This window comes from Schistocerca nitens, chromosome 7 (assembly GCF_023898315.1).
Source record: "Schistocerca nitens isolate TAMUIC-IGC-003100 chromosome 7, iqSchNite1.1, whole genome shotgun sequence".
In the NCBI taxonomy this organism is placed as follows: Eukaryota; Metazoa; Arthropoda; class Insecta; order Orthoptera; family Acrididae; genus Schistocerca; species Schistocerca nitens.
Window position 1 is genome coordinate 502200470 of NC_064620.1, and position 13266 is coordinate 502213735.

Sequence of the window (13266 nt, forward strand, 5' to 3'; positions counted from 1 at the left end):
TGGTGGGTCTGACACACCGGTGTCAATGTGTTCTTTTTTCCATTTCCAGGAGTATATATATATATATATATATATATATATATATATATATATATGTGTGTGTGTGTGTGTGTGTTCGTTAACTTAGTACTCTTTCACTAACGGAGTGGCTTGGCTTAAGATGGATCTGTCGACCAAAGAGTATCACTTAAGATGATGCTGAAAAACGGTGATCAATCTCGAATATGTTGTACAGTGACAAGATTATCTTAATATATGTGTGTCGGCTTTAAAGAGCTCTGACTGATCTATTTCCAAGAAAGGAGGCGTAACTTAAGAGAAGGGAGAGGCTTGAAGATATCATACATGAGGTTGTCACTTGGATGTCGTGGCTAGTGTATGAATACGTTTATGATCGATATTTATGCTCTCAATGCTGTTCCAGGAGCAGCTTAGTTATGCTACTAACAATATATTTTAACAACAGAATAGGATCGGAAATTAAAAATGTACAACTGTGCAATCTTCACCTTGTAGTGAAAGTCGTCACGTCAATCACTGTGCTACTTAAAACTGTTTTGCAGGAGGATAAGCATTCACTATATACAAGCCAATCTCTTTTTAATTCATTGATTTATATTATTTTTCAGAAACTATAACCTAACTCACATGACACCTAATATGAAAAATAAAATTTTTCAATTGACAGACTCATAAATTCACGCTATCAGTTATATAAATAACGTGCACTTAGTGTAACAACCTCATTATAAATAAATTATTAGGTGCTTATAAAAGAATGCCCAAGTAATAGTTCATTAATTACTTAAGTAATGGCAATAAAGCCAAAACACAGAAATTTAATGTGTAGCTTCATACTAGTGCATTGTACTTAAAATGAGTCGTTTGTCAATTGCTCATTGACACATTGCTGAAACAAATAAGAGCTGAAAATATTTATTTCGAACTATGTAACTATGCTGATAATCCAAGTCATTTCAAACTCACAATTTTCTGCATTGCACATTTAGCAAGCTATCAACAACGTGCTGGATAGATGATCTGACCTGTTTCGACGTTTTCTATGTTCTGACGAATTCAGTTCGATAAGTATTCTTAAAATATACGGTGAAGCTTCTGTCTACACCGGAAGACTCTTGATACATGATCTTTCTGACGAATTCAATTCGATAAGTATTCTTAAAATATACGGTCAAACTTCTGTCTACACCGGAAAACTCTAGGTACATGAGCTTTCGCCCGCGTTATCTTTTGCTGTTTTCGGCTCATTCAATTATGCGCAGCGAGAAACATTGCTGTTAGACAGATTCCACCTCTGCTACTCACCGCCAAATCAATGACATGTTTATCCCATCGCCATGAGGAAAAATATTTCCATTTCCTGTGAGTACAGTTGGTACAGGGTATAGCATTTTCGCTGAAGGAACATATACCCTAAAGACGAGGCAAACGTTTTTCTTCCATTGTCTACAGGATTTTCTTGTCCTACGGTATCACCGAAGAGTGTATTGGTCCGATTTTTCGAAATTCTGAACAATGGACATCAACATACACCGTTGGACTAACACCTGTTTAACTGTGAGTTGAGTCCTCCTTTGGAACGCAGTGCAACACCTAACCTGTGTGGCAGGTTTTAAACAAAACTTTGGAGGTCTGCAGGTACATGGCACCAGATATGTACACAGAGATAACGCAATTCCCATACCTGTAAACTTCGGGCTTGCGTCCCAGATGAGTTTTAGAGAGTTCTATCAGTTGAATCTGGCAGACGAGACATCACCCTGAGTTCACTGTAATGCCCCTGAAGCCACTGTAGCATGACTGTGCCCTTGTGGAATGGACAGTTATCATGCTGCATGATGCTACCACTTTCAGGGAAGACAGCAAAGACGAAGGGATGCAGTTGTTCGCAGTATTGTTCAAACTGGTGTTCAACAGCGAAAGCGAGCACATGTAGTGTCCTACAACGTGGCATTAGCTATAAAGACGACTATTACTACATGCAGTAAGCTTTCTGGTTTAATTCTGACGCTTGCACGTTGTGTGTTCGCTTTCAGATGGGCTATATCGCAGTTTTATAACTGTATAATTGTACAACACATCAACACCAACAGCACTAGAAAATGGCCTGTAAGTTCGAAATTGGTCAATCGTGTAAGGCATAACTTGTGAAAAACAACCGAGGTGGAAAACTTCAAACTGTCTTTTGATGTTCGAAACAGCCGATGTGGAAAACTTCAAAATGTCCTTTAACGTTCAAGGAATCAACAGTTGTCAAGTACCTTCCATTACTATTACCACAGATAACCCAGAAGCCCAAGTGAATGCCTGCCACAGCATAATACTGCCTCCACCTATATGTGTCAACGGCACGATAGATGTCTCGAGTAGTCGTTCGTCTTCTTGACGGCGTATCTGGTCACGAACATTGTCCTGGTGTAACAAGAATCGTGATTCTTCCGATGAGGCGACCCATTTACATTCATCCACGGTCTAATCTCCATGATTTCTTGCCCACTGTCACCACTAATGACGTTGTCGTTGGGTCAAGATATTAAACAATGTACGCTCAACTATGCGCCTGACACTAGCGCTGTCCTAGATCTGCCACACATAGCCACCTATTTTGATTCACATGGGGTGTAAGACTCTGACTTCCACGTTCTGTGATGAGGCACTGACGTTCAACACATCGTCTACTCCTGGTGTAGCTTCCTTGAACCAGTTTCGTTAAATGTTCACGACAATAGCACGCGAACAGCCAATCAGCTTCACTGTTTTCGAGATGTTGTTTCCTACGCTCCAGTCCATTACAATCTGCCCTTCATAATGTCACGTATGTCGGAGTATTTCCCCACTTGCAGACTGAATCATCGATGGAGCAATACACCATTCGTCTCTGCTCCGCTTATACGAGGGCAGTTCAATAAGTAATGCAACACATTATTTTTTCTCGGCCAATTTTGGTTGAAAAAACCGGAAATTTCTTGTGGAATATTTTCAAACATTCCCGCTTCGTCTCGTATAGTTTCATTGACTTCCGACAGGTGGCAGCGCTGTACGGAGCTGTTAAAATGGCGTCTGTAACGGATGTGCGTTGCAAACAACGGGCAGTGATCTAGTTTCTTTTGGCGGAAAACCAGGGCATCTCAGATATTCATAGGCGCTTGCAGAATGTCTACGGTGATCTGGCAGTGGACAAAAGCACGGTGAGTCGTTGGGCAAAGCGTGTGTCATCATCGCCGCAAGGTCAAGCAAGACTGTCTGATCTCCCGCGTGCGGGCCGGCCGTGCACAGCTGTGACTCCTGCAATGGCGGAGCGTGCGAACACACTCGTTCGAGATGATCGACGGATCACCATCAAACAACTCAGTGCTCAACTTGACATCTCTGTTGGTAGTGCTGTCACAATTGTTCACCAGTTGGGATATTCAAAGGTTTGTTCCCACTGGGTCCCTCGTTGTCTAACCGAACACCATAAAGAGCAAAGGAGAACCATCTGTGCGGAATTGCTTGCTCGTCATGTGGCTGAGGGTGACAATTTCTTGTCAAAGATTGTTACAGGCGATGAAACATGGGTTCATCACTTCGAACCTGAAACAAAACGGCAATCAATGGAGTGGCGCCACACCCACTCCCCTACCAAGAAAAAGTTTTAAGCCATACCCTCAGCCGGTAAAGTCATGGTTACAGTCTTCTGGGACGCTGAAGGGGTTATTCTGTTCGATGTCCTTCCCCATGGTCAAACGATCAACTCTGAAGTGTATTGTGCTACTCTTCAGAAATTGAAGAAACGACTTCAGCGTGTTCGTAGGCACAAAAATCAGAACGAACTTCTCCTTCTTCATGACAACGCAAGACCTCACATATGTCTTCGCACCCGAGAGGAGCTCACAAAACTTCAGTGGACTGTTCTTCCTCATGCACCCTACAGCCCCGATCTCGCACCGTCGGATTTCCATATGTTTGGCCCAATGAAGGACGCAATCCGTGGGACGCACTACGCGGATGATGAAGAAGTTATTGATGCAGTACGACGTTGGCTCCGACATCGACCAGTGGAATGGTACCGTCCAGGCATACAGGCCCTCATTTCAAGGTGGCGTAAGGCCGTAGCATTGAATGGAGATTACGTTGAAAAATAGTGTTGTGTAGCTAAAAGATTGGGGAATAACCTGGTGTATTTCAATGCTGAATAAAACAACCCCTGTTTCAGAAAAAAAAATGTGTTGCATTACTTATTGAACTGCCCTCGTATAACTTTCCTTGCCGCATCATGTTGCCGAAACGCCACTAGGAGGCATTCAGCGGCGGCGTAATATTTTTGTTCACCGCTGTATGTAGCTCACAAGTAGAGAGAGGCGAACGAACTGCCTTCTTTCATCTTCCTGAATCGTCTCGACCACAGCACATACACCATGTGATCAAATGTATCCGGACACCTGGCTAGAAATGACTTACTAGTTCGTGGTTCCCACCATGGGTAATGCTGGAATTCAATACAGTGTTGGCCCACTATTAGCCTTGATGACAGCTTGCACTCTCGCAGGCATACGTCCAATCATATGCTGGACGGTTTCTCGGGGAATGGCAGCCCATTCTTCACGGAGTGCTACACTGAGGAGAGGTATCGATGTCGGTCGGTGAGGCCTGGCACGAAGTCGGCGTTCCAAAACATCCCACAGGTTTTTATAGGACTCAGGTCAGGACCCTGTGAAGGGCATTCCATCTCAGGGATGTAATTGTCCTGTAACCACTCCGCCACAGGCCGTGCATTATGAACAGGTGCTCGATCGTGTTGAAAGATGCAATCGCCATCCCCGAATTGCTCTTCAACAGTGGGAAGCTTAAAACATCAATGTAGGCCATAGTGGCACGCAAAACAACAAGTGGTGCAAGCCCCCTTCATGAAAAACACGACCACACACAACACCACCGCCTCCGAATTTTACTGTTCGCACTACACACGCTGGCAGATGACGTTCACCGGGCATTCGCCCTTCCGACAGCCTGCCATCGGATCGCCACATTGTGTACCGAGATACGTCACTCCACACATTTTTCCAGTGTTCAGTCGTCCAATGTTTACGCTCCTTACACCAAGCGAGGCGTCGTTTGGCATTTACCGGCATGATGTGTCGTTTATGAACAGCCGCTCGACCATGAAATCCAAATTTTCTCACCTTCCGCCCAACTGTCATAGTACTTGCAGTGGATCCTGATGCAGTCTGGAATTCCTTTGTGACGTTCTGGATAGATGTCTACCTATTACACGTTACGACCCTCTTCAAATGTCGGCGGTCTCTGTCAGTCAACAGACGACGTCGGCCTGTACACTTTTGTGCTGTACGTGACCCTTCATGTTTCCACATCACTATCACATCGGAATCGGTGGACATATGGATGTTTAGGAGTGTGGAAATCTCGCGTACAGAGGAAAGTAACACCCAATCACCAGAGCACGTTCGAATCCCGAGAGTTCCGCAGAGTGCCACATTCTGCTCTCTCACGATGTCTAATGACTACTGAGGTCGCTGATATGGAGTATCTGGCAGTAGGTGGCAGCACAATGCACCTAATGTGAAAAACATATGTTTGATGTTTGTTGGGGTTTCCGGATCCTTTTGATCACATAGTGTACCTGCGACAATACGTCAGATAGTTGTGTTTAAATGTACTAGTCTGACTTAAAATCAGATAAGCGATAGTTACGTTGACTGACAGTGAAAGAAGTGTAATAAAGTCACAGTGAGGAAACTAGTGCCTGTTTCAGTGCTCCTGTAATGTAACGTAACGAATGAGAAAGAGCCAATAGCATTTTTTTTTTTTTTTTTGATTTCGAATGCTGGAAGACTTTCTGTAGGGTGAAAGGAGAACGGCTATAGTGACCGTAGGTGATATACGCGACCTAGAGAGAGACCAGTTCTAGGAGCGAATAGAGTCGCGGCGGAAGGTCGCCCGCTGTGGCGGTGACCACCGCCCAGAGCTGCAGCGGATATAAAAGACGGCTCCCTTCAGACTGCAGCTACAGTCAGTTGCGACAGTAGCAATTTTCTCCACACCAACATGAAGTTCTTGGTAAGTAGCTGCCGTCCTCAGTAGGAGACGCAAACTATTACCAATAGATTTAAATCACTTAGGGACATTAGGGACATGAGTTGCCGGCCGTTGTGACCGAGCGGTTCTAGGCCCTTCAGTCCGGAACCGCGCTGCCGCTACGGTCGCAGGATTGAATCCTGCCTCGGGCATGGATGTGTGTGATGTCCTTAGGTTAGTTAGGTTCAAGTATTTCTACGTCTAGGGAACTGATGACCTCCGATGTTAAGTCCCATAGTGCTCAGAGCCATTTGGACTTGAGTTACCCTATAACGAGGGGTGCGAAAACCAATGATGGTAAAAGATTTCTTTTAAGGGATCAATGTCTTGTTTAGGTAAGGGTGATATTACATTCCCAGCCTCCAGCATCTACATCTGTACTCTGTAACCGAGCATGAAACACATTATTCACTGTAGTCTGATTTGAATTTGTTGGCATTTGACGTTTAAGTTCCGAAATTGCGACTCTGTCATGATAGGAGACGAATGAAATTCAGAAGGTAACGACTTTGATATTTGCATTAATTTTCCTTTAAGAGTACCAATTCATAGTAGGGAAGAAAGATATCGTCTTATTTATTTATTTTTCGGATCTGTGGAGATGAATCAATAATCTGAATTGGGTATGCATGGATTAGAAATTAAATTGTTGTCGGATGCACAGAAATCGGACAGGGGCAAAATATGACAGTTCAAGCCCATTGTCTTAACATCTAGGTACTTTATTGGCTGAAATAGGCGTGATTTCCAGGTTGAATGGTCACGAAATTATTGTTCTCGCCTTCCTAGATAATAACGTGATACAGTTTAGCGTGATGTTTACAGTAAGTACGTCGTGATTAGTTGTGTAAGAAGTGGGATCCGATCCGGGAAGGCAGCATCGAGCAAGCACACTGAAAACGGTTTTTACTACATATATAGAGGCCGAATGCTCTGGTTTTCTAGTTTCCTCTGTTTCCTAGCTTTATTTAATTAACAGCTGCCACAAGATTTATTCTTGATGACCGTCTATCTTACGATTAGTATTTCAGAGTTCATACGGGAGTCTGGTTTTTAGTTTTCTTTATGATCTACGGTGAAACTGACTGTCTCGGGAAAGATTCTTAAACGAAACTGCTTTCTGTTAATGCAGATACAGTCTAGCCCCTGTTACTGATAAATGACCTATTCACCGTCTTTGATCTTTAACTCTGCTATAACCGCATGGTACGCAGAAAGTGCCTCATAGCAGCTAATTACAGGGAAAAATGAAATAAGATATCGACTACTGTTCTGGTATTATTGTAGCTCCTAGTGTAGGGTAGCACAGACATACAGAATATAATAAAGTAAAAAAACGGCTATGACCACATTTATATAAGTTCATTAACTCAATCTTCGTAACAAGAAATTTTTGACGTTTAAAAAGTTTTTATAGCATTAGCCTATAACCTTAAAAGTGAAACTTTGAGTTTCAATACAGATGCATTCAGTGGAGGTAATGCTAACAGTCATTGTCACTCTACAGATCAGGTTATATGAGTATTTTAATTAAAAGTACCTTACCGCGAAGCTACATTTCATGTGTTACATTAAATATTTCACATGATGTACTAAACATGTCTCGCTGTACTTCATTCAGTAGTTGGTGACCTAATTAAGCAGCTACTTAAAATATAACAACATTTGCGTCTTCGTGCTTCCAAGAGTAATGGGACTGCTGCTTACTGAAAGCGGAGGGAAACGACTGCTGTTGTGCTCCTAGGTTGATTGTGAAATACTCATCAGTGCTCATGAATGTTTGAGGCTCTCGTTAATGGGGGAGTGTAATCAGTTTCGGATTAAATCACTTCACTATTCAGTGCATGATCTTTAGATGAAAGAGTCCGTAGGGTGTTTATGTAAACACACATAAAGTACTTTTTTTAGTGAAATTTTTAGTGAAACCAGGAAGAGCCGCCGATTTTAAAGTAATTTATTAAATTAAAACTTTTTAATTTGAGAAACGAAATGTTAATGCTTCGACAGTGCTTTTCTTTCGTTACACAAATAAAGCACGATAACTAGTTCTGGTTGCGTCCTACTACCATCTTCACATGGTCCAAATCATTAAAAGCGGTGAATATGCAGTATAAGTATCGTCATTGGCTGTAGTCACGGAGTTACATGTATTCGTATTGTGCGCCAACAACGCTATGATGTTATGTAGTTACAAACTTCATCGAGAGCGAGCCAGGTCGTAAACCAGAATCTCGCAAGATGACAGTGACAGAGAAATGACCAGCTGCATTAGTAAAAATTCCATCAAATTCCCACTATTTACAATTGTACAGCAGGTATTGTAGTGAGAGTAGTATATGCCAAGGTTACAATTGTCGGCTATTCCATAGCCTGGCTTACCTAGAAGTGACCCAACTAAACGTCTCGACGTGGGTGTCCTGGCATTTGAATTTTATTCTCAAACTTGTGAAAATATTATGAAGATCACTATTTTATACCTTTTTATAACACCTGCTGTACAATTGCAAATAATGGATTACTGATGCAGTTTTTACTAATGCAACTGGCTTTTCACATTCGCCATTGCCGTCATCTTGCAAGATTATGGTTTGCAAACTGACTCACTATAAGTTTGTAACTACATAATGTGATAGTTTTGTTGGTCCATAATACAAATGTATGTAGCTGCACGTTTACAGCAAACGATGATAGTTTTTACTGTATATTCAACGCATTTTTGCCATTTGAGCGATTTGAAGATGGTTGTAGAAATCAACCGAAACTGGTTACCGTGTTGAGTTGTATAAGGAAGGGAAACATGTCTGGTTCAGGCTTAAAAGCATTTTTTTTCAAATTAAAAAAAAAAAATATTTCAGCTGTTCCACGCCTCCTTTCACGATACATGGATGCAAAGTATTTGCTTGCTGAAACGCTGAACAAGACCTTTAATAACACTGCACTGGAAACATATTTGCTCATACTACTATCAAAAACATGATTATGTTAAAGACTGGCGATCAGTTAACAGCATGGATGTCAACATACTCGTAATATACGTGATATAAATGAGAAATAGCTGTATTCGGCAGAAAATTCTAGTTTTTCGAGAAGATTAGCAAGCATATAGTAAGAATCTATTGAGTTCATTGTTATCAATATAGTAATAGTTGTACGGTGAAGAATGACTCAGCGATAAAAGTGTGTGTTTTCTCTCTAATGAGGGAAAAAATTAATTTCACCCAAACAACTCAAAGGTTATTTTTCGTATAAATTACAAGATTAGAGCGCTCATTTTACTTTGAGATATCTTTATAGTAGCGCCTTCGAAAATTTCGGTGCAGCACTCATCTCACATTCGAAACAGAATTCACGGGAGTGGAGAATGTCTAATTCAAATGCATTCTAGACCAAAGACACAGAAAAAATTGCAGTGGAGTGATGGACTGTGTGGCTTGCTATCTGTTGAAATATTTTGAATTCGGTTGTAATTAAAATAAAAGCTGTTATTATTTAGATTTTAGTTCTAATCAGCTGTGGCGGTGTTCGCATTGGAGCAATAAGTCTGACAAACATAGCGTAGGGAGCATACGCGATCGAGAGGTGGGCCGTTTCAATCGTCTTCATTGAAAAAGAGGTTAAGTTCCTAGTGACTGAAATATCGTCGCAGTGACGAAATTTTATTTAGGTATTTTCCGGTGCCTAGTCTCTTTTACACATCCCGTGAAGCCTGTGGTAATTCTAAGCGCATTGAGATAAAACCCTATCTCTATACGTTTTGTGTATCTGGGTGTCTTCCAGCATCTGATGGTTGGTTGGTTGGTTTGTGGGATTGAAGGGACCAGACTGCTAGGGCCATCTGTCCCTTTTTCCAAAAACTTAAAACACCCACAAAGAATAAAAACGAACAATGGAGGTGACAAGAGACGACACAGGACAAGAAAGACTCAGACAGAGACCAGACGAAAGGAAATAAAATCACACAGAGTGTGGCAGTGGTTGACCGACGACAGAGACAAAAAAGGAAAAGCCAGCCACCTAGAAACACACTAAAAAACCCAGTCTAAAATCGTAGGCCAAAGGCCAGACTCAGCACAAAAAATACGACAAACACTTAGATCAAATGATAAAAGCCCCCTGTCCGAATGAAACGCAAAACTAAGCCTGCCATGACAGTGTCATCTGTTAAAAGGGCAGGGAATGTATCAGGCAGCGCAAACGTCTGCTTGAACACAGTTAAAAGTGGACAGGCCAACAAAATGTGGACCACCGTCAAAGACGACCCGCAGCGACGTAGAGGCGGGTCCTCACGGCGCAGTAAATAGCTCTGCGTCATCCAGGTGTGGCCAATGCGGAACCGACAAAGGAAAACTGATTCCCTGCGAGTGGCTCGCATGGATCATCCGCCACACATTCGTCGTCTCCTTGAGAGCACGGAGTTTGTTTAGTGTGGTCAGGTTGCTCCATTCAGTGTCACAAAGCGCGAAAACTTTGCGGCGGAAGACTGCTCGCAAATCGGTCTCCGGGAGGCCAATGTCCAGAGAAGGTTTACTGGTGGCCAACATGTTCATTGCCCGGTATCCCAACATGGCCTGGGGTCCAAATGAAGGTCACTGAGCGTCCACTGCTGTAGAGGCCATAAAGAGACTCCTGGATTAACAATACCAAAGGATGCCTAGGGAAGCACTGGTCCAGCATCTGATAAATCCAAGAGGGTACATGCGTGCTTAACTTAGCTTGCAAGATAATCGAATGAACACAAAGCTGGGGCTATAGGTAGCCGGTATCGTTTAATACCCCTTCCACACCCACACAGAAAAGACCGAGATTTGTACCAGAAATTGTTCGTTTTGCGCCAGTAGCTAACGGAAGCCAATATTTCATGTAGGGGATGAGATAAAGAAAGGGCAAAAGTGAATGAACGTGCTGATTTAAAATGGTTATACTGCTGCCGTGCCATTTTGCTGTAGTGTGCTACAATTTTCAACAGCTACATTTGTGGTTATGTAGGTGGCCACTACATAAAATAAAAATAAACGAATTAGGTTTCTGTAGTTACCACACATTTGGTGAGTGAAATATGAAGACGCCTTTTTTTAAAAATAAAATAAAAAAGAGGATTCGGTTTCAGTTCTACTGGTCAATTTTAGCATTTCAGTTTCTCCATATTTCTGCTTGTAATGTGGAACGACATTTCACTCAATAAGATGTTAAAACGAAACAAACCCTTCTTCTATTTTTCTGGTACCCTAGACCAGTTAGAGATTTTGTTATGCCTCTATTCTCATGGCATGACATATGGGCTCCAGATGAAATGTTCCCGCTACCTTGGGAAGCATTCCAATTACTATCGATGTTAAAGATTGCATCGAATAGTAATATCGGCACTTACCGAATTAAGCACACGGTTCTCTGTTACTGGTTAGGGAATACTTAATTTGCTTTGGATGTAGGTTTCTTCGCTAGGAAAGAGAGTCCTTGGTCTTACTGCAGCTGGTCTTCCTATATGTGTATGTTGCAATAATAAACTGCAGAATTATTGAGTCATCGATGATTATTCACGAAAAATACAAAACTTTTTCATTGTCCAATCGTTCCATCCACACCTGCCACGTGCATTCAACTGCCGTTCCAACTTCCTTCCAAAACACATCTCCCCCAAAGAACAAACAATTTACAAAACACTAACATCTTTGGAAATGGAAGATTAATGATTTAACCACTAAAATTAACATAAGTAATTCCACTAAAATTGATATCAATAATTCTGTCACACTAGAAAAAGCATAATTAAGATTTGATTAACAATTGGCATTAAACGGAAAGTACATACTAAGATCTGCATATAGTAAAATGTGTAATTAAGATCTGCACATAATTTTCATAAAACCGAAAGTAGACACTAAGATCTGCATATAGTAATGGGAAGAATAGAAATGGGAAGGTAGTTCCATTTCACAGAGACCACCGGGAGGACCAAAATGGTTTGTTAACCCAATTAATGTGTCACATTATTCGGCACATACATCATCCGTCATTGCGGATCTTTGCTGAGGAAACTAGAGAAGCTGCGATCATCGAGTGACATCGAGTGACAGCCGTGTCGTGTCGCCTCTTGCAGGTGGTCGTGCTGGTGGCGTGTGTGGCGGTAGTGTCCTGCCAGCAGGAGCTGCAGCGCGAGAAGCGTGGGTACCTCGGCCTGGGGGCCGGACTGCTGGCCGCCCCCGCCGTCGCCGCCCCCGCTGTGGTCGCCGCCCCCGCAGTCGCCGCCGTCGCTGCCCCCGCAGTTGTCGCCGGACCCGCCATCGGCTACGGATATGGCTACCTCGGCGGTGTCCACGGAAGGCTGGTCCACGGCTGATGCGCCTTCCTCTCTAAACAGCTTGTATTGTGTTTCTTCGTTGCTGTGGCCTCATTAAAGCTCCTTTTTGTAATATAACATACTGAGTTTCTTTGTCATTTTCTCTCTTAAAACACCATTGTAGCATGTCATAATATCGTGCTTTCCTATGACTAAGGGCTACAATAATGGAGTGCTCTTCTCGAGTAAACCAGAAGCTAACATGTACATGTCAAGTCCTCCTATGCTGTTAACCGTCGATAAAACGCCGCAGTTTGAAGTGCAGTGTAACTGCAGCTATAGCTCATAAGATGAATCTATACTGGAGATACTTATTTAAACTGAAGGTAAATAGTCCAATTTGGAGAGAGTCTTATTGCGACTGTGCAACAGAAAAGTCAGAACACTTCCTTGTCAAACTGTGTTACCCTTCCTTACTGCTTGAATATATTAAAAAACTTCGATTGCGAAAAAATCACCAAGTGTGATGCTGTAGAAACTGAACTGGTCACACTTGAGAATATTGATATAAGTAACGGCTGCAGGCCTCAGTTGGTAAGACAGATGTATAAAAAGAAAATAAATAAAAATAATATTACGTCTTCCACGCTAGGGGATGCGTTAGAAGACAAACAAGTGGCAACGATATCTATCCATTACATAGGCAATACAAGTTACAAATTGGGGCGTTTACTCAGAGTCCATAATTTCAGAGTCGCCTATTCTACTAATAATAGTTTATATAGGAATTTAATTTACTCTTTGCAGAGTAAGAGCGTTAAATTACATGCGGGGATTGTCAATAATTTTACATCGGGCAAACTGGGCGAGCTCTGGGTATCAGGTATAAAGAG

General features: G+C 42.2%; 1 protein-coding gene across 1 annotated transcript; it reads left to right on the forward strand.

Moving 5' to 3' along the window:
• The first annotated feature begins 6048 nt into the window (after nt 1-6048).
• LOC126195102 (cuticle protein 64-like) lies at nt 6049-12444 on the forward strand. The gene is made up of 2 exons (XM_049933571.1): nt 6049-6078; nt 12194-12444. The coding sequence occupies exons 1-2, from the start codon at nt 6067-6069 to the stop codon at nt 12431-12433; spliced, it is 252 nt and encodes an 83-aa protein (XP_049789528.1). The 5' UTR covers nt 6049-6066; the 3' UTR covers nt 12434-12444.
• Nucleotides 12445-13266: the final 822 nt, after the last annotated feature.